This window comes from Euleptes europaea, chromosome 12 (assembly GCF_029931775.1).
Source record: "Euleptes europaea isolate rEulEur1 chromosome 12, rEulEur1.hap1, whole genome shotgun sequence".
NCBI classification, from domain to species: domain Eukaryota; kingdom Metazoa; phylum Chordata; class Lepidosauria; order Squamata; family Sphaerodactylidae; genus Euleptes; species Euleptes europaea.
The window spans coordinates 55,109,250-55,131,900 of NC_079323.1; the positions used below are offsets into that span (position 1 = coordinate 55,109,250).

Here is a 22,651-nt window from a genome sequence, read left to right on the forward strand (position 1 = left end):
GCACCTTGTGAGGTAGGTGGGGCTGAGAGAGTTATGAGAGAACTGTGACTAGCCCAAGATCACCAAGCAGGCTGCACGTGGGGAATCTTATCTAGTTCTCCAGATTAGAGTCCGCTGCTCATGTGGAGGAGCAGGGAATCAACCCCAATTCTCCAGATTAGAGTTCATCACTCTTAACCACTACACCACACTGACTGCTTATTTTGTCTACCCAAGATGTGAGCAGAAACATGACTTCATGAGGAAGCTTTCTTAAACCGAGCTTTAAAGTAGCACCTTAGGACAACCGGTAGAAATTTCCAGAGCTGTACTTTTTCCAATGCCAAAAGAATCACTGTGAACATTTCCATACAATGTCTTGTTTATACACATGCTTATCCTGAAATATGTTCATCTATAGCTGTAATAGAGCCATAAAACAGGAGTCCACATATATGTATCAACCAATTTTTAGGTACCCATGAGCTCAAACTCTTCTCTGCGTGCAACTTAAAAGTATACAAATCCTGCCTTGTTCTAAAAATGGTCCATCATGCTTAACTGTGAATAGATTAAAAGTCAAAGTCACTACTTCATCCTCTTTGAAATCCAACAATCACTCTGCATTCACCAATATTTCAGTTTGTGATTTCACATCACTGACTCCAGATTTATTATGTATATATTGCAAAGGAAACTTTCTCCTCAGAATTACAAGGTATTTAAAAGTTTGCCAATGACCTATTCCACTCAGAAGGCATTTCACTGGACGGATTTTTTTAAAGGGTGCTTGGTATTTTGATTCAGGAAACCCACAACAACGTGGAGTCATAGCTACCCCAATGCTGATCATTTTCACCTGATTTATACAACTTTAGTATATAAAGCTGACACACTGATAGTTTTTTGAAGCCCTGGTTGAAAACTAAATAGAAGTCATATTCTACATTACTAAAAAGCTTCAGGGACAGTATCACGGGCTCTGCCCATCAACTCATTCCCACCCCCAAAGAGCCTTACTACTCCCTACTCCTTCTTTCCAGCATGACCATCAACAGAGGCCTCATCATAATAAGATTAAGCATATCAATCACTCACGCTGAAACCTGGTCTTACGTATTCAGTACAATTTCATGCACATACACCTTTCCTCTGTTACATGATGCATTCTTTTTGCATTTTATTCATGTGAGGTATGTTTATGCTAGGAGAGAATAACAAGTAAGCTTCACTGAATAACATAAATTTTAAACTACCTAAATCTCCCAGTCATGTAGTCTAACCATGGCATCAAACTGAGAGTGTAACTGGTTAGCTTCTGCGGGGGCTGCCCTCGGGAGCCACCAGGCCGCTCCAGCTGGTCTCTTCTTGCCAGCGTGTTAGGGGCTGGCTCCGCCGCTTCCGCGGGGGCTGCCCTTAGGCGCTATGAGGGCGCTGTTCCCTCTGCGCCATCAGGAGTGTGGCCTGAAGAACCGAGGCATCCATATTTCGCGGCTGCTGCAGGTGCGCGGGGTTCCGGCCAGTCGCCCCCGCGCTTCAGGGCTCTACCGTTTCCGCAGGTCTGGTGGTCACCGCAACCTCGGGCCCCTGCCAGCCGATTTGCCACCTCAGGCCTCCACTGCCTCTGTGGGGACCCGGCTAGTTGTCCCGTCGTCGCTGGACTCCGCCACCGCTGCGGGGAGCCAGCTGGTCTTTTTTGCGGGCTCCACTGACTCCACAGGGGCCTGGCTGGCCCTTCTGGAGCTCTTCAGCTCGACCGTGTGCGCAGGAGCCACAACAGTGGAGAGGAGTCTGGTCCTCCAGCCGGAGGGAACCGTCAGCTCCGTCGTCGAACGGCGTTGCCATTGAAGATCTGCTTCTTCTAGTTGGTTTGCCAGAGCTGGAGGCTTGGTAAAGCTTTCTTGCACATGGTTTGGTTGGATTGCAGATGGAGCAACCAAGGAGCTTCCTAACCCTAAGCAAGGCAGGAAAAAAAGTGGAGACAAAGGGTGATTCCAGGCAGGAAACAGGAAGTGGGGTGAAAAGCTTTCTACTTCCTGCCTACCTAAGAACCGGGAACGGAATCACCCATCGGTTTCCAAGACGCCCTTCGCCTCAGAGGGAGAATACAGCATCTTTTCCTCGTGGGCTAGTTTTTTTTTTTACCTATTTAGTTTTCTTCTCTGAAGCCTCAACAAATCATGGTATGACCCACAAATTGAAGAGATGTAATCCTTCTGTCTTCTTTAATTGATGCACCATCAAATATGAACTTGGCTTCAATGTCAAATTTTGTCAACAACCTTTCTCTGATGCAAAGCAATTATGTTAAAATCTACACTAAATCTACCCGAGCCAAGAGGAAAAGCAAGGTATAAATATTCAAATAAGTAAATTGTGCTAAGGCCCTCAATAAATTTATTAAATTGGAAAAGTGCATCAATATAATTGGGGGGATTTATATGAAAAATTCCTCTAATTAAAAATGTAGTCTATCCAATATATCAAAAATAAATGTATGAAGTCTGCCAATCGGCAGGTGGGGAAAGTTCCTGATTTCACAAGAAAAATCTCACCAGCCAACATCCCATCACAGCCCACTCATAACAGTACACTCTACACTTAAAGATTCTTCCCCCTGTCCAATTAGGACGAGGACTTGTTAATGCCCATACATTTGATTTATTAAATTGCAAAGTAAATCTATCACCAACAGCTAGACATTTTGATAAAAATCTTGGGTGTTGCATTTTCTCCTGTCTCCCCCCAATTCAACTCACATCTTCTTATGTCTTTTGAATGACTTCTTCAATCAAAGCTCAACAATTCGTTTACATATCACTCCACACATTACCTAAAAGGAAATTCATGAACTAGTTTCAGCGCAAAAATGGCCTCTAGATACCGCTGAATAATATAACTTTTGCTCAGTCGACAAGCAGAATGAGCCTGTTTTGAACAAGCATTGCATAATTACAAGAGGTCACAGAGTATAAAGAAGTCTTCTGTTCTATTTTATTTCAATGACTAGATTATTAATTTCTTTCAACAGGACACAGAAATGTCTTTGTACAAGTGTAAAGCAGAAACACGGTTTTGTGTTTCTCAGATTAATTAAATATTTGCCACACAGATCTAGGGAAACCAGAGTTCCCACAAAGCATTTCAACCTCAGTGACATCAGATTATCATGATCAAGTTTTGCAGGAAAATAAGGTTCACATTGTGTACTTAGGGAAGCACTGAGGACCCACTGCTTCACGGGTATTCAGTCACAGTTAGGGGTAAGCATAAAGCTAGTAAGAAAGTCATATAACTTTGTGTCAGTCTAACTTCACAGCCGCTTAAAAGAATCATTATTTTAAAACTGAAATGGGTAGAAAAGTCTCAAAGTAGGATTGCAATAATTACCAGAAGTCTAAACCCATTTTATTTATTTAAAAACTGTCCACTGATGGGAAAGGATGGTCATCTTTTGGGAACTTAGTGTATCTTTTCCCCCCTTCTCCTGGAGTTAAATGAAAATTTTCTACTGTGGTGGAAAGGTAAAATAAGCATGTCTCAGTGCCATGGCCCCTGTTCAATTATCCCTGCAGTAGCTTTAAAAATATGTAGGGACATCCTACTGCAGATCTCCCACATAACATGTAATTTGACCTCAAACATTTAAACATAAAAACCCATGTCAGCAACAATTAATAAATTAGGCTTCTTAAAAAGATCATACTTTTTCTGATTAATATATATGTATATACTATATCTAACGACCAATCGCCAAATAAGTTAGTTTTAGTTACTCTTTGGCCTTCAAAGACTATAAACAAGGAGATAGAGGAACAGAACTTTTGGATCTAACAGTAGAACTTTCCTTCACATAAGGTATGTGCTTTGGAGACAGACATCTCTTTAAGCTGGATGAAAGCTCTAAACTATATAAATAGGACCAAAAGTTGGAAGTCCAAGAGCAATCATGGTAGGAATAAAAGTATTGGAAAGTCCTGTAGTGAAATCATCTTCGGATGCTTTAAATTCAAGAGCTTCAACAAACCATTTCCCACATCTCTATTGCCTTCCAGTAACTGACATTCAATAACTTTCCAAATTCTGGGCATTGTGGAAGGCACTGAACACATTCTGTCCTCATTTGAGTGGGAAAGAGGTATTGTTTTCATTCACCAACTAATATTTTCCCCTCAATGCGCAGAACTCTCCACCTTTTTTGCTGCCCTACTGATAAGACATAGACCCACAGTTTACAAAATCTATCTAAAAGAAAAAAACAGGGTGTCAAATAGTTTCATTTGTAGAACCAACTTACTGAAGAGACAATTCATTCTTTTATTTATTCTCTTAAGCACGTAGGCTGCAAGTTGAATGTTAGATTAAATTCAATTATTTGAATGATCTCAGTTCAATGAGGCTGGTTCAGGGGGAATACATTGATTGTTATGGTATTAGTGATGCTGTTTAGTAACTACAATTCTACTGTGTTTTAACTTTAAGTATATGTTGGGTATTGTAAATTGATTATTTGGTGTTGTTTTATTTTATGTATTATGTATTATTGTTATGGTTAAGCTCAAGACCGTTGGTCAAAGGAGCTAGCAAATAAATGGAATATTTATTCTCTTATATCCTGCCTTTTTCCTCCATGGGGACCCAAAGCAGCTTTCATCATTCTCCTCTTCTCCATTTTATCCTCACAACAATCCTATCAGGTAGGTCAGACTGAAGGAGTGTGACTGGCCCAAGGTCACCCAGTGAGCTCCCAAGGCATGAGTGGGGATTCTAACCTGGGTCTCCCAGTTACTAGTCCAATACTCTTAACCATTACACTGGATCTCCCTCAGGGGAACACAAGGCAGTAAGCTGTCCCCACGGTAACCTGATGCTGGATAACGGGAAACACAGAGGCAAGGCCTCAGAACAGGGCGAGGAAGCTGGGAGCCCTGGCCCTCTCAGTGGACAATTCCTACAAAGGCCAGGTGGTGGCAGCAGTTTAACACAGAGGGAAAAAAGCCCATCCAGGTTTTGGGAAAACCAGGTAGAGATGTTGGGCAGCCATTGGGTTAGGGTCTCCTTCGCCTACAAGTCCTGTGCGGCTTGCCGTTCACTCCGTCTTGTGTTTGCTGCCCTGCCTGAATCTCTTGGGCCCAGCTGGGGACGGTAGAACTCAAAAGCGAGTTGCTCTACATGGCAGACACTCGGAGCCGTCTCCTGTCTTGCCTCTTAGCTACATGTTTGACCAAATATAGCAAGCTAATTTTTAAGTTGATAATTTTGTATGGCCCGTGAATGATGTTAGAAATATCCAAATGGCCCTTGGCAGAAAAAAGGTTCCCCACCCCTGCCTTAAAGCATTATCAGTTGATATAAAAATATACAAGTACAACTCATGCGTTCCAACTGCAAAGTGAAAACCAATTCTGTGGAACTTCTTTAAAAAGTAAACAGTCACTCTGATCATCCCATTCAGCAGCTGTTCCAACTTTCACCACTTTAAACAATGACCTACTTTATGCCAAAGTTTTCCTCCAGGCCTTGTGTGAGCTGTCACAAACCAAGAGGCCCAGGATCTCATTTTTTAATAATCTAATTAATTTATGCATTCCTAATTTTATTACAGAACTAGCCAAAGGCAATTCAATTCAGTTTAAAGCTGATCCTAGGAAACAGAAACAGCTGTGATTTCCCATTTCAGGGTCTAACATAAAAACACACACAAACGAGAAATATAGTAATGCTCAAACTTTGAAATTATGACCCAAATAATTCAATTTCCATTAATAAATTCAAAACCAACCAAAACTGTACTTGGAGTTCATTTTATACTGCAAATGGTGTAATCTGCAAAACAGAGGGTGATAAACAGTTGAGAAAAAATGACTATGTACTTCTGCCATTGTGAATACATCATATTGATCAGATTACGCATGGAAGAAAAGTACCAAGTGTATATTACAAATCTAACACTACATGTGATGGTGATAGATCTGTATGCTTAAATCTGGATCCACCCCAATCACGCAGAAGCAGGGAAGGGGTGCCCAATATTACATACAACAAAGTATGTGAGGGAGGGATTAAAAACCATAGCTTACTGTTCCAATGGTCCCCCAAAGTCCTGCCTCTCTTCCAGGGCTCTGAACCAATGCTTGTGATTTTGGCCTCAAGCAAATCCAAGTGGCTGTCTGCCAATACGAGCCCATGAACCCCTCTGGGTGGGAGGGGGAAAAGTTTTTCTCAGACAAGCTTTGTATCTGGATCATATTGAAAGTTATGAAAGAGTCTCCGTTTAGCCAGGTTTTTATTTGGCATTTAACTGGTTATGTGGACAGGAACTCTGTGTTAAAAGAACAACTTTTAACAACTGTGTTAGAAGAACCTGGAGAGGTTCTAGGGTTGCCAGTCCCTCTTTGCCACCGGTGGAAGTTTTTTTGTGTGGAGCTTGAGGGGGGCAGGGTTTGGGGAGGGACTTCAATGCCATAGAATCCAATTGGCAAAGCGGCCATTTTCTCCAGGGGAACTGATCTCTATCGGCTGGAGATCAGTTGTAATAGCAGGAGATCTCCAGCTAGTACCTGGAGGTTGGCAACCCTAAGATGATCCTGTTATGGAAACAGGTTCCAGAGAACTTTGTAAGCTGAGGTAGCCTGTCTGGAGAAAGGGGAATTAAGTTGCCCTTCAGGGTTTATTTTCTTTACTTGAGGTTCAGCTATAAAGTAGTTACTCTTATAGGGGAAAAGTCTGTAACCCACAGGGGTGAAGCTGATAGCCAGTTTCAAATTATATATTGAAGCCATCCATGCAAAATGTTCGCCCTATTAAATATTTAAGTTTCTGCTAAATAAACCTTTGTCTTGTCTATGTAGTCAAATACCTATGAATCGGTGATTTCTATTTACTTCATAAATAATGACAGCCTTGGTCTAGAAAGTTCCCAAATAAGAGACCTTTAGGGAGCACATAGCTTACATACTACCAACACTTTAAATCACAGCTTATGCCCCCCTTTTAACCTGATAGTGGGAAGTAGGGAAGGGCCAGAATGGGGGACTGGACATTTTTCAGTCCAGCGGGCCACTACCTCAGAGGGCCCCACCACCCCCGCGCAAATAGCTACCACCCTTACCCTATTCCACAATGTACTGCCAGTTAGGCTGTTATACCAGTACTGAGCCCAGCTGTCAAAAAAGTGCTTAGGAAGAGAATATGCTGATGGAAGGGAAGTTCTTCACTCCTTAACTGGACATCCTTTTCCATCTTTTAACAGGATCCCACCCACTCTTCCTACCAGTATTGAGGGGCATTCCTGGTTTTAACTCATGGCATTGCTGTTCATCGCATGTAGTTAGACAACAGTCTCCTGATACAAACACATTTTAACTGAAACAGTGATCTCCACTGCTCTAAGATTTTCTTGTATTTTAAGAACTCAGTACCTCAGCTGTTCTGCCAAGGTATTTTCACAGTTTACAATTACAGTTTAGACAGGCACATGTTTCATTTGTAATGCAGTGTGACTACAGAAGCCACATTTATATCCACCTGTACTCAAACAGGGCATTAGGGAGGCAGCCCTCACTTTTCACTTCCATGAAGCTGCTGGGTACCTTATCAGCTAAGGTGAAAACATCATGTTAAAAATATATAGCCCTGCCTACCTTCAGCCTAGTCATGCTTTCTGTTGCTGACCCAGCGCTTAATTGGGGAGCAGCTGGAGCCGGCTACAAAGAATCCCAACTCACCCCAAACCCTAGGATGCAAATAAGAACACAGACAAAGTATTGGGATGAAAATGGCCACAACTTTTATTGGTTACAGCATAAGGGCATTGGCGTAGCATAGGGGCAGGGTCCAGAGCATCGGCTGGCCCATTTGCAGACCGATGATATACCTCCTACTCTCAGCCCATCTGCTGGAGAGTAGCCTGGGAGGACCACCAACTCCCAGCCCGCCTGCTGGGAGTAGCCTGGGATGGCAGTATGCGGGACATCACTTGGACATGAGCCACTATGTGAATCCCCTGCCATTTGGAGGGAGGCTGCCATGCTAGTACCACATGATGATACATGAAGACAAAGATGTTATGTTGTTAGCTATAGGGTCCAGTCTGTGGGTTTATTTTTGCCGCAACAGATTAACCCCCCCCCCCCAAAGTGCTGTCCAAAGCATGATAAACACTGTAGGAGAAGCTGTCTCCTGGTCAGCATGCCCCTTGTGATGAGTCACTCATAACTGCAAAATAGGGAACTATTGCTCTCCCATATTCCAGTAAGGTTACATCTCAACCCAACACAGCCCATCAGTTCCCTTTCATCTGTCCTGGCTACAATACTTCTAAGAAAAAGACTGGGCCTGAGCAATTGTCCATCTTATGCAGCTTAAGCTTCAGCACTGCACTTTCCAGTCTGCTTGTCAGTCACCACTTCCTTCTCTTTAGTTGCCAGCCAAGGAGCCTGTCTGATCTCAGCTTTCCCTGGCTCCTCTGCCAGTTCCCTCCAATATAGATTGCACTGCTCAGGCTGCAAATCTCTTAGCAACATCCGCTGCTTCTGACTTGGGCTTTTATTTTTTTTCCCCTCAACCTTGTAAGTCCGACTTGCAACTGCCTCTGTTTTAACTTCTGTATCGACCGGCGTTGCCTCTGTGAAACTGCTCCAGGATACCATCCCACTCTGGTCCCAATCTCTCACCCTTGCACTCATTTGACTATGACAGAGCACAGGAGATGTGAAATCATGCATACATTCTCAGGTTCGAATGAGCAAAAGTCCTTGACTGGGCTTTGCAGAGGCCTTAATCTAGCTGTACAGCTGGTCACCATCCACAGAAATAGGCCAGCATTTTGACCTTATTACCCAAACTATGAGCTGCTGTCACCAAACTCTCTCCCAAGATCACATTGTTATGCTTCTATCTTAACTCATAAAGAGTCCTAAAGAGTCTAGAATCCCTAAAGCAATTATATGATTGTATCATGTTCATTAATGCTTAGCTTAACACCCTGGAGTTCACAGTATATTAATATTCAAATGTTCATGGTTTATGGCAGCTTAACATTTTTACTCAATTTCAACTGTAAACGCTCCTGAAGGACCTTGGAACACATTTACTGCATTAAGATGTTTATTATCAACATATTCCAATCCCTTAAAGGGGAGCCCCGATATTAATTCAATTTTAGCCTGCAGCAGACTGTGAAAGATGTCTCAGAATAAGGCCCAGCCAGTACGGGGGAACCAGGTAGAGTAGGAGCAGCTAGTATTTAAAAAACATTTATGCCTCCTCTGCAGGAACCTGCCTGAGGCATCTTACAAAATAAAAATAATAAAACCAAACCTTAAAAAGTTTTGGATTAAAATCCAGCATTAAAAACCTAGCCCAGCACAAAAACATGTGTGTGTTAAGTGCCGTCAAGTCGCTTCCGACTCATGGCGACCCTATGAATGAAAGTCCTCCAAAATGTCCTGTCTTTGACAGCCTTGCTCAGATCTTGCAAATTGAAGGCTGTGGCTTCCTTTATTGAGTCAATCCATCTCTTGTTGGGTCTTCCTCTTTTCCTGCTGCCCTCAACTTTTCCTAGCATGACTGACTTTTCCAGTGACTCTTGTCGTCTCATGACGTGACCAAAATACGATAGCCTCAGTTTAGTCATTTTAGCTTCTAGGGTCAGTTCAGGCTCAATCTGATCTATAACCCACTGATTTGTTTTTTTGGCAGTCCACGGAATCCGTAACACTCTCCTCCAGCACCACATTTCAAGGGAATCTATTTTCTTCCTATCAGCTTTCTTCACTGTCCAGCTTTCACACCCATACATAGCAATAGGGAATACGATAGCATGAATTAATCTAGTCTTGGTGGCCAGTGACACATCCTTACACTTCAAAAGATTTTCTAGCTCCTTCATGGCTGCCCTTCCCAGTCTCAATCTCCTTCTGATTTCTTGGCTGTAGTCTCCCTTTTGGTTGATGGTGGAGCCAAGGAATAGAAAGTCTTGAACAATTTCAATTTCCGCATTGTCAACCTTAAAGTTGTGTAATTCTCCTGTAGTCATTACAAAACCATAAAAATAGAGCACTGACAGTTTCCAGATTAAAATAGTGTTAAAAGATCAAACTCTTAATTAAAAGCCTGGGTAAACAGAAACTTTTGGCCTGGACTTTAAAAGAAAGGAATGTAGGTGCCAATACTGAAAAAGCCCTGTCTCTGTTTGCCACCTGCTTTACCCCTGAAGGGGGGACACAGAGCAAGGCTTGTGAGGCAGATCTTATCTGGTGGGCTGGATAATATGGAAGGAGGAGGTCCTTTAAGCACCCTGGCCCCAAGCTATTTAGGGCTTTAAAGGTAAGAACTAGAACTCTGAATTGTGCCTAGAAACAAAAGAGCATCCAGTGTAGTTCTTTCAGCACTAAAAAGATTCCTGTGTCCCAACCCTGACAATAGCCTGGCTGCTGCACTTCGGACAAGTGGAAGTTTTCAGACCCTTTTCGAAGGGTGCATTAACGTGCATTAAAGTAATCTATCCTGGATGTAGTCAGAGCCTGGACCACAATGGCCAGATCACCTTTTCATGAAACAATGGTTACTGGTGTTTAAGCCAAAGGTGATAAAAGGTACTGTGAGCCGCAGAGGAAATCTGGTACTTTTATAGTGAGAACTGCTTGGTATATGAAATTGGTCAAACATATTAACTATCCAACAAAAGTTTTTAAAAACCATGCATAGGTAAATTATACAAAAAGTAAAATAAATAATAAAATAATTTTTTTATGTTTATACACTTGCCATTTTGTGACACCATTAATTTTGAAATCACTTGCGTAAAGTTCCAAAAGAAAATTAAAATCTCCAATGAATATATGTTCACCAACATATTTCATGCTTCAGAAACATTGTATTTCGCCACCTCTAGTTAAAAACTATGTTATTAAATCTCTAAATCCCACAGCAATAAAAGGTTTATTGCTTATGATCAGAACAATGATATAAATACAGTATTCCAACAGCCCGTTCCTGAGCTATGAGGCCAAAAGGTCTTAGGAGGCAAGTAAGGGCCTGCGCTGGCAACCGTGCCACTTGCGGCAACACCCGTGCCATTTGCCCTGGCACGGTACACCGGCACGGACACTAGCGTTGGGGCACTCATGCTGGCCTCCCGGCCCTGGGATACTGGCTCAGCCTTCCAACGGCATCCTGCCGGCACACAACTGTGCGCCGGCATCCCAGGGGGTGTTCCGGGGCATTCTGGGGGCGGAGCTGCCTTTAGGCAGTTTCCTAACCCCCTTCAGGCCAGGAATGCCCCTCTGCCCTTACTTTCAATTATGTCACCTTTTTAGGTGGCATAGCCCTATGGAACGCTATGGAGAGGATCCATGGGGCTGGAAAGTAAGGGCAGCTTTCTGGCTTTGGTGGGAGGGGCTGAATCCTCCTTCGGAGGCGGCATGGTGGCATTGCCTCCAGCCACCAGCTCAGCCCTCCCCCTCAGGAATGGGCTGCAAGTCATGGATAGAAGGTTTTCAAGCTGTAAGTTTGATCACCTAATCCTATACAAGACACACAGTCCTATACAAGACAGTATTAACTTCTAGCTGCAAAGAGCAGGTGATCAAATAAATGTTTACTTCTATTTTTTAAATTGCCATTAGAAAAAGCTTTAAATGCTGTTAATACTGTGTTCGATTATAACCCATTTTATTTCAGTGGCCATATAGCTTAGCTGCTTCCATGTTCATTTAAAGTATCTATTTTAGCACCCAAGAAAGGTTTATAGTAATGTTTGTATGGGGATCATTCATTCACAGCTCCTCTCCATGATTCCAGATTGATCTTCAATTCTTCCAGTTCTGTGCTTCACCAGAAATAAAGGCTTTAACGTATGTAAGTTGTTTACAGTTGTGCTGGTCCAAAACAAAAACCAGAAAGGCAATCTACGTAATAGCTTTTATTAGAACCACCCAATAACATATAGCAATATGCAAGCTTTCGAGTTCTCCAGAACTCTTCATCAGGCCAGACTTTACAGAATCAAAAGGGGGGCAGATTTTAACCATATTTTTGCGATCCTGACCTCCTCATGCCAGCACATGGTGAATATTCTGGCAAGCAACATAGATGACAGCGTCAAGTTGCTGTAGCTCCTGGGTCATAAAAGCCTGAGGATCTCAAAAACATACATAGATTGTAAGTGATAAAATAAGTTTAAGTGCACATTGTAATTAGAGAAAATGGCCTTTGCAATGTATGTTTTAACATCCGTTTTGTAACTTACAAACTGTTCCATTCAGAATGCTTTTGGCTAACCAGATCGTAAACATTTCAAGATTAAGCGGTGGTTTATAATCATTGTTTGTATGTAGGAAACAAAGGCTCAATGTGTTAAAGCATTCCATTTAGTTGTCGCAAGGAATTTTGGTTTATTGAAGATTCTACACCACAACTGGAAAACATGTGAAAGCCTTAGGATTCTGGCTCATTATCATCAAACTGAGATGTATGACATCTGAATGCAGCCTGTATTTAACATGCAGGCACACTGGCCCAAAAGGATAAGCGTCCCAGGTTCACTTTTTGACACCTCTAGTAAAAGGGTGGAGGAGCCCCATGGTGCAGAGTGGTAAGCTGCAGTACTGCAGTCCAGGCTCTGCTCACAACCTGAGTTCAATCCCAATGGAAGTCGACTTCAGGCTGCTGGCTCCAGGTTGACTCAGCCTTCCATCCTTCCGAGGTCGGTACATAAGAACATAAAAAAAGCCATGCTGGATCAGACCAAGGACCATCAAGTCCAGCAGTCTGTTCACACAGTGGCCAACCAGGTACCTCTAGGAAGCCCACAAACAAGACAACTGCAGCAGCGTTATCCTGCCTGGGTTCCACAGCACCAAATATAATAGGCATACTCCTTTGATCCTAGAGAGAATAGGTAAAATGAGTACACAGCTTGCTGGGGGTACCCAGTTTGCTGGGGGTAAAGTGTAGATGACTGGGGAAGGCACTGGCAAACCACCCCATAAACACAGTCTGCCTAGTAAAAGTTGGGATGTGACGTTACCCCATGGGTCAGGAATGACCCGGTGCACTGCAGGTTTAAAAATTTTTTGCAGGTTGCTAACAGTCAACAAACAGTTGCTATTTTCTTTTAAAAGAGAGAGAAGAGAAGGCACTAGACCTAAAGACAAATATGATATATTTTATTTCAGTAGTCTAACTTATGCCCTTGACTTTCCAGATTGTTTCTGTAGGTTTCACATTAATCACCAAAGTGTGTCAATATGTGTCTGCTGTTCTAACATCACAACAAGTATATCATGAGCACGCTTTGGAGCAGAAATAGTGGAAATCCATCTGTGTTATATTTTTAAAACTTGAGAGTCTCACAAAAGTATTCCTTTCAACTTAAGAAATCTAATACAGGAAGCGGCTCTGCCATAAGAGAGGGCCAGCCGGAGAACACAAGGAATGACATCTAGAACAGATTACCCCTGTATGCATGCCTCCATGGCAAGGTATTTGCTTTATGGGTTAATAGTTAGGCTACTCTGAGGAGAAAATAGTCTTGAGAAGAAAAAGAAACTCATGACTATTTCAGTACTTTTCACCTCCATTTACTGATGTTTAAAAAAGTTCTCCCTCATTAACATTTTAAAACCAGGATTCTCTGAATAAACATTTCACCTTTCCAAGTACTGAAAAGAGCCTTGGTTACTCACCGTGAAGACTTCTTCTGCTCTGGGATACGGAGGCCACCTTAAGAGTGGGTGTTTCCTCTTCCTCTTGTTCTGGGAGGCAGGACCTAAAATTTTAACTGCCTATCCCTGGGGGGAACGCCCCCGCCCTTTTCAGTCAAAAAACTTTCCAAGCAAGGAGTGTTAATAGTATATAAAGATGCAAGGTAAGAACAGTATATAAAAGGCATAGCATGTTAAGTATAAGATAAACTGTAACTTGTAAATTGACAACGCTAATAAAGAACTTTATGCAAACCCAACCTGAGGCAATGTATTTAAAAAAACTCATTTGAATTTAGGCAAGTAGAGCATCCTCCTGAATTACTTAAACGACTGGGTGGGAAAGATGGCCTCCGTATCCCAGAGCAGAAGAAGCCTTCACGGTGAGTAACCAAGGCTCTTTCTCGCTCTGGGAGAGGAGGCCATCTTAAGAGTGGGACTTAAAAGAGCTGTCCCTGCCCGGGTGGGATCAGACGTCGGGGGAGGATGCTCTGAAGAACCAGCCTACAAAGGCAGCATCCGCTGAGGCATAGAGATTAAGTTTGTAATGCCTTACAAAAGTAGAGATCGAGGACCATGTAGCGCCCCTACAAATCTCCTCTACAGGAGCTCTACGGTCAAAGGCAGGCCTGAAGGTACTTGGATTTTTGCCGCTTTGTATGCCTGAGTAATGCACTAATCGTGCAGCTATTGGATACGCGGGACATGGGTTTACCCTTGTTTGGTGGTACTAAATTAATGAAGAGGGGGTCAGACGTCCTCACTTGTTTTGTGCGGTCAATGTACCAACGGAGGGCCCTTCTGAGGTCTAAAGTGTGCCAGATTTTCTCTTTTGGAGCCTTAGGATTTGGGCAGAAGGAAGGAAGGGCTATGTCCTGATCCCTGTGAAAACGGGAATTAACTTTGGGAATAAAGGACGGGTCGGGAGTGAGAACCATCTTGTCTTTGTGAAAGGTGCAAAGCCCCAGTCTAACTGATAGGGCCCCTATCTCTGAGACTCTCCTAGCTGATGTCACCGCTGTCAGGAACAGAGTCTTCATCCTCAACCAGCTTAGAGTGATGTGCTGTAGAGGCTCAAAAGGAGGTTGCGTCAGGGCTGTAAGGACAGTGTGCAGACTCCAGGTAGGGAATCTGTGCTTCACAGGAGGAAAAGTCAAGGCAAGCCCTTTTAGAAAGGCTTTAATATGCGGATGTCTGGTTAGAGGATGACCTGCTACCTTTGGTACAATGGTTGCAATAGCTGCTAATTGCCGGCGTAGTGTTGCTGTAGATAGATTTTGTTTTCTTCCATCTTGCAAGAAGGACAGTAATTCGGAGAAGTGTGGTTTGACAGGATTGAAGTGTTTCCTATGGCACCATCTAACAAAGACCTTCCATGTAGAGTTATAAATTCTTTTTGTAGAAGGTCTCCGAGAGGCTAGAATGGTCTCAGCTATCTCTGTGTCATATCCTAGTTTTAGGAGGCAACTCCTTTCAATACCCAGGTGGTCAGCCTGTACCAACCTGGATCTGGGTGACAGATTGGACCCTGGAGTAACAGATCTGGTCAATGTGGAAGCGTCCATGGTTCTTTGATGGACATTTCTATCAGAGTGGGAAACCAGGGGCGACTTGGCCAGTAAGGAGCAACTAGGATGACCGTGGCTTGAAGAAGATTGATCCATCGGAGAACTCTGGGGAGGAGTGGGAATGGTGGAAAGGTATATAGAAGGCCCGAGGGCCATGGTGCCGTGAGAGCATCCTTCTGCTCCGCTCCTACCTGGATGAATCTGGTGTAGTATCTTGGTAGGAGATTATTTTTGTTCGATGCGAAGAGGTCTACTAAAGGTGTGCCGCACTGAAGTGTCAGAAGATGGAAGACTTCTTGATTTAGGGACCACTCTGCTTCACTAAGGCTTTGTCTGCTTAACCAATCTGTGTTGACGTTTAGGACTCCCTGGATGTGCTCTGCTGTGATAGAGGACAGATTGGCCTCTGCCCAGGATAGAACCTTTAGTGCTTCTTTGTGTAGCGCAGAGGAGCGGGAGCCCCCCTGCTTGTTCAGGTGCGCTTTTGCTGCTACATTGTCCGTTCTGACCAGTAGGTCTGATCCGGACAGTTGATTATTGAAGTGTAGCAGGGCATTATAAATTGCACGGATGTCCAACGCATTGATGTTCATTGTCTTTTCTTGACTCGACCAGATTCCCTGTGCCGGTTGGTTCCCCAAGGTGGCTCCCCAGCCTGTGAGGGATGCGTCTGTGAATAACTGCAGTGGAGTCTGTCGTATGTAAGGGACACCCCTCTGAAGGTTTGCTGGGATGGTCCACCACTTGAGACTGTGTTGTGTCGTCGCAGAAAGTAATAGGGTTCTGTTTTTCTTTATCAAGATATCCTGTTGATAAACCTTCAGAAACCACTGCAAGGGTCCTGTCGCGCTATGGCCACTAAGGTCACCAGGACCTTGGTGAAGACACGAGGAGATGACCCTAGACCGAAAGGGAGAGCCTTGAACTGGTAGTGGTGCCCCTGATGAAGAAACCTCAGGAATCTCCCGTGGTCCGGATGTATGGAGATGTGGAGGTAGACCTCGGTCAAATCCACTGACGTTAGAAAGTCTCCTGGTCTTAAGGCTTCTGCTGTAGAGTGGAGAGTCACCATTCTGAATCATCGGTATGTTACAAACTTGTTCAGATACTTCAGATCGAGGATGGCCCGCCAGCCTCCGTTTCTTTTTGGCACTGTAAAGAACACGGAATATATGCCCGACGATTGTTCCGAGGGGACCACATGTTCTATGGCCTTGATCTCTAACAGGTGCTGAATGGCCGCTAAGGTTCTGAGTCTTTTGTCTGATTGACAAGACACAGGGGACACCACCAGGCGATCTCTTGGTATTTTGCAAAACTGTATTCGGTAGCTGTGAGTGACAATCTGTAATACCCAATGATCTGGATGAGAAGTAGACCATTGGTTGTGAAAGAGGCTGAGTCTGCCCCCCACAGGTTGTTGTCTGGCGTCACTGCCTTGGTTGACGAAAGGAGTTATCCCCTCTGTCACCTTGAAAATTCTGGGCTCTGGAGGAATTCCTAGAGAAGCGCCCTCCCCTACGAAAGGAATCCCTGCCGTAGTTCCACTGACCCCTCCTCTGGTCTGGTCTGTATCGCGAATATGGGTGGTAGGGACGAAAGGAAGTAGCGTTTGAGAATCCCTTTGATTCCTTACGAAGGCTCCTGGGTAGGTATTTCTTTTTATCTTTTGATTCAACCAGGATCTCCTCTAATTTTTCCCCAAACAACTTCTTCCCTTCGTAGGGATAGCCCATTAAAACTGCTTTAGACCTGAGTTCGGTTTGCCATGGGCGCAACCATAGAGCCCGCCTAGCAGCTGCTGCGGTGGCTAGGGCCCGTGCTGAGAAACACATGGTATCCAGTGTAGAATCAGCCAGAAAGGAGACTGCTTTAAGAATTCTAGATACTCGTTCCACAGCACGTCTATCCTCTTCTGGAATAAGCTTGGCTAACTTTCTAGTCCAGACTATGGCTGCCCTGGACACTACGGCGGAAGTAATTGAGGAGGAAATGGCCAGCACTGAGGCTTCATGGGCTTTCTTACAGGCCAGTTCAGTTTTTCTGTCAGCAGGATCTTTTACAGACACCAAACCTTCCTCTGTGACTGCGTCAGAGGAATGCAATGCAGTTATGGGGCTCTCCACTAGAGGGATCTTTAGTAAATCAGAAGCACTACTGGCTACATTATACAGCTTTCTAGTAGCCTGAGGGAAGTGTTTTCCCGCCATGGACTTATCCCATTCCCCTTTTAGCAGAGACAAAAAATAATCAGATACGGGCACCACCCTATCAGTGACATTATAAGAATGAAAGAACTCCTTTGCCCCTTTCTTTTTCTCTTGAGAAGGGGTTGAGTCATCAGCAAGATCCAGTGCCGCCAGAGCTTTTACTAAAAAAGGTTGAAAATCCTCAACCTCAAAGAGTCTGGTTTGCTTGGCTGGTTGTGGTAAAGGGTCTTCTCCTTCTGAGGAGAACTCACCCTCCTCTCTGTCTAATTCGTCATCATCAGAAGAGAAAGGTGATGGATCTTGCCCAGATTGCTGGGGTTGGGAGAATGAAGTAGCCTTTAGGGCTGCTTTCGTGGGCCGACTGCCGCCCCCCTGTGATGAATGCGGGCCGGTCTTTTCCCTGCCACCCGCCTGGTTGTTTCCCCGAAGACCGCGAAGGTCTCGATTAGGGGCTTGCATGGCACTAACAGAAGGAGTTGGGGAAGTGAGCTGTTCGGCTCGTAACCCCTCTGAGAATGCGTCCTTGATAAGAGACGCGAGCTCCGCTCTTAAGAAAGCAATTTCGCTAGTGGCCGATTGGGAGGGAATGGGGGGGGGGAGTACATTACCGGCTTCAGACGTGCCCCGACCGGGATTTTCTAGAGGCGAGACGCCTACAGCCTGATCAGTGGATTGCCCGCTTGTAGGGGTGTTAACGGCCAAAACCGTTGTTTTTCCCCGGCCGTTCCCGGTTTGGGAGGGCTTGTTCTTATTCTTAGCGGGTTTAGCCGTCGCCGCAGCTGACGCGCGGGCTCGAGCGGCAGAAAAGAGGCGTTTAGCGCTTCCTTGATGAGAGGACCCTCTCTTACGCTTTCTTTAGTTGGCCTTTTAAACCACCGGAGTGATTGTTCGAAGGCGCCTCCAGGTTGCCTGGCATTGCCTGGAGAAGACCCGGGTCCAAATCTCCCTCAGAGATATAGGCATCGGGACGATCGGTCGCCAAGTCTAAAGTTGTTAATCACCTGTTTGAGTAGATACAAAGAGGGGTACATGCAAAGCTGCATTTTTTCTCCTAGCCAACACAATATAATAAATAGGTGGAAAGACTTGTTTCATTTATGCCTTGCCTTTCTGATGGGAGTTTTAAAGTTGGGAAATCATAGGATTTGCACCAGAAACCTTGTGGCTTAAGAATAAACTAGCCTGCTAAGGTGAACTCTCATGCCCTCTGGAACCTTCTGGGTATTGAAGGGAAAGGGAATTGCATCAAGACCTTTGAACAGTCATGACTGCCTCCTGTTTTCGCACTCCAAGCCCAAACCCCTGCTCTGTTCTAGAAAAGGTCTGCAGGGATCCTGGGCTCACCAGCTGTTTTATTTGAGGTATGGATCCCTCCTGGTTCCGATAATTAAAAAAAAAATGCCTGGTCTCAAAGTAAATCTTTTGTAATCATTTGGCTAACCATATTCAGCATCATGTTTGTACAGCGATACAGACAGCAAAGAGACTACATTCCCCCCAAAATTGGGGAAATGTTTAAGACAGACATACAAAATAATGCTATTACATACCGTACCAACAATTCAACTGTCATTCATATTAGCAGAAGCCATCCATAGAAAAGTGATTAGCTTCACTTAGAAGGTAAGTAACATAGAAGGGGGAACAATTCTGTTTGCTAATTAACATTTGAATTAACATGTAACATTTGAAACTCCTGTTTTCATTCTCTAGTGCTTCCTGCTAACAATAAACTGGAACACTTGCACAAATTCTCCCTTCCCTACCCCAAAATCTGATCTGCAGTGAAGTCTTGCTAGATAGATAACTGGCAGAGTAAAAAGGACAAAAGAAAAGCACATTTAGAGCACAATTCTGAAGGGGGGGGCAAATGTGGTTAGGAGCTGGCATGACCCCATGCCAGCAAAAGTGACTATTTATCCCAGGATAAGGGGCGCTTACGCTAGCACGGGGGGCATTCACGCCAGCCCTGGGATGCCACACTGCTGCATGGGGCTCTGCCACCAGTGCTGCCTCCTGGCAGCGTTCCAGTAGTGCAGTGTTCCAGTAGTCCCCACGCCAATGTCCTGGGAGGTGTTCCCGGGGCATTCTGGCAGTGGAACTGCCTTTAGGCAGCATCCTAACCCCTTTTGCCCCGGGAACACCCCCTCCAGTTGCAGCATTGCATTGCTACGCCACTTTTTTGGGTGGCGTAGCCTTGCTGTTTTCTATGGGGGCATTCCCCCCATTTTACATGTTGTTTTAATTTTACTTTCAGCAGCTGGGAAAACTCTGTGGAGGCACTGTGGCTGTGCCACTCCCGGATGCTGTGCATCCACACACAGCCTTCAAGAATGGGATGACAGTGAATCAAGAAATAAAAGGAACCCAAACAAAAGCAGAAGGAACAAGTTGCCTTCAATGTTGCTATTGCTGATTTCTATTTGGCTCTTTTGATGTCTATTCTCCATTTCTCTTTAGCAACCTCATGGCAAGTACCTGTGAGTTTCCATATTCTACCCATTTACGCTCCAAGAAAAGCTACGCTGTGAATTCAGCTCAAATGTGGTAATCTTCCTAGAGGGTGTTTATACAGGCAGGATACTAAAAAATTCTCCAAATTGTGCCATTCAGAATTCATTCATCTTCACATAATTCAATCCAACCTCCCATTTAAAAATACAAATAGTTTCAAAGCTTTACGATTAGAAAAGACATCAAACATATGAACCAGGCACAAAATAATACAGCCGTTTCCCAGCATTTAAGCAGAGTTCTGAAACATCCTCTCCAGAAAGCAGCAATCTAAACCATTATCTATTTGCTTGCATCAGAAACCACAAGATAATTTGTGGTTTATTCTTTGTCTGCTGCAGCCAAAATGCCTACCACAGTGCCATTCACCCCTCCTGAGACTGCTAACGATGACCATAGCAAATCTTCTCTGAAACAAAACCTCCTTTGAATGTGGATTTTTTAAAACACCAAGCACTGAATCAATTAAATTTAATATGATTACTACGAACTACATACTTTATATTTGTAGTGGCTTAGCTTTCACCTTCAGCTTTTTAATTAGTGTGTGCCAATATTCGGAATCTGCACAAAAAGCATCAGCAGACATTTTCTTATTTTTGTAACAAGCATTTGATCTTTTGTTTTATTAAAAATATGTTTACGCCTCTGTTGAGTTCATTACATGTTCCCATTCAAAACTCATGTTTTCCTTTTTCTGACATACTTTCTGAAAAGAAAGCACTTAAAGCATAACAAAAAAAATAAGAAACAAAAAAAGGCAACATCTAAAGGGACAGAAAATAAAGATGTAATAAACTGCATGAAAAAATATTATTCTCTCTTGGTTACTATTTCTCTAATTATATGTGTACTTTAATAGTTACACAACTACTTCTATATAGGTATAACATAAAGCTTTTCACAGAAATCTGATATTAAATAATTTCACAGCAGGCTAAAGCAGTTAAGTCCTTTGACTGCTGATAAACCGAAGGTAAATTATTGTTCTTCCAAGTTTTGCAGTCAGGGGAATTTGCAAAACCTACCTTTTATGACCCATACACCTGGAATATAACATACATTTTTATTTTTTTTAAAAAACCACATTCTCAAAGCCAGTGCTACAGCAATTCATGCACTTGGGGTTTCCAGACTTCCTGATGACCAGTACTTTTTCACTATGCATCAATTGGTACCGGTGAAACTGTAAAAAGTTTCATACTAACAGAAAGCCAACTACAAACACAGGGATGGAAAGGAGTTTGGCTGTTCAATATAGACCAGGACTGAAATAAGGCTGGAACTTCAAAAAGCAGAATTATTATTTGCCAGGAGTCCCAGTACAAATCAGTTTAAGATTCAGAAAACCACTGACTTAGCTGAGCTCTAACTAAGAAGTGTGAGGGCAGCTGACACTAGTTATTGGTGATTCATTGCTAGGACCAACCTTGCCTCTTATGACATAGAGGGGTGTGCAATAATCGGGGTGTTTTTTCTTGACTTGCTATGCAATAACCATATACTGCAGAAAGCAAAGACAACCCTTTCTTTCTGACCTGTTATGTCATAGAATACCTTATCTCCATTAAGTTCATATGATCTAGAAACCAGCTTAAGGAAAAGCACTCCTTCAGAAAAGCTATGTAAAAGAATTAACCAGCCATTTATTACTCCAGCAATCTGAATGGTAGAACCCACTGGTAGAGTTACCAGGTCCCTCTTCGCCACCGGTGGGAGATTTTGGGGGCAGAGCCTGAGGAGGGTGGGATTTGGGGAGGGGAGGGACTTCAATGCTATAGAGTTCAATTGCCAAAGCGGCCATTTTGCTCCATGTGATCTGATCTCTATCGGCTGGAGATCAGTTGAATTAGCAGGAGATCTCCTGCTACTATCTGGCAGTTGGCAACCCTACCCACTGGCCACATCTTGAAACTAGCAAAATCCTCCTCTAAGCAAATGGAAGGACAAGGCCATAAAAAGGAATAAAGTAATATACTGAAGATTCTTCTTTAAAAATAGATTATCATCTGCATTCTTTAGTGGACAAAAATAATCCATCTTTATGTTGAATTAAACACTTACTTGCTGGCAATACTGCAAAATTCCTTCTTTTGTCCCAATACAGGTCTTGGTTCCAGAAGGGTCAGATTCCCATTTTCCATTCTGAACGTTCATATGCATATTCAGTTTGCCGCAAAACATGGCCACTTGAGGCTCTGCCAACAGTCCAGCATTTCCATCAGTTGGAACCTGTAAAAATAGATGATATTACTTCGTTACTGTAATAACGATTTAAAAGGGCAACGGGGAAAAGAAAGCGCCCAAGAACTCATAAAAGTTCAAACAAAAAAAATAATGATCACTTCATTCATTCCGACCCCTGAACTAACAGAAATTTTAGAATATTTATTCATACTGAGCACAGTAGGCTGTCAGCAGGCCCCTTGTGAAATGGCAAACAGAGAATGACAGCCCACTCATTCAATACCCAAGCATCAGCTGCTCTGGTGTTCCGAACGGCAGGAGCCTGATCCGAGGTAGTTTTGATTTAAATCAAATCGATTTAAATCACTAGTCAGTAAGCCTAAATTTTCATGTTTGAATTTTGCACACATGCCTGCCTTACCCATAAGTAGAGGAACTTCATTACAATATTCCCAAACTGGGTCTCTTTTACAGCCTGCTGCCT

At 43.5% G+C, this 22,651-nt stretch overlaps 1 protein-coding gene across 5 annotated transcripts in view; it reads right to left on the minus strand.

The window, feature by feature from the left end:
* Window positions 1-22,213, minus strand: part of APP (amyloid beta precursor protein) — a 126,166-nt gene extending 103,953 nt beyond the window's left edge. For all 5 annotated transcript variants that reach the window (XM_056858469.1, XM_056858468.1, XM_056858467.1 and 2 more), the window contains exon 1: window positions 22,045-22,213. In XM_056858469.1, the coding sequence (XP_056714447.1) occupies window positions 22,045-22,164 (120 nt within the window). In that variant the 5' untranslated portion in view covers window positions 22,165-22,213. The remainder of the gene's footprint in view (window positions 1-22,044) is intronic.
* Between the last annotated feature and the right edge of the window lie 438 nt (window positions 22,214-22,651).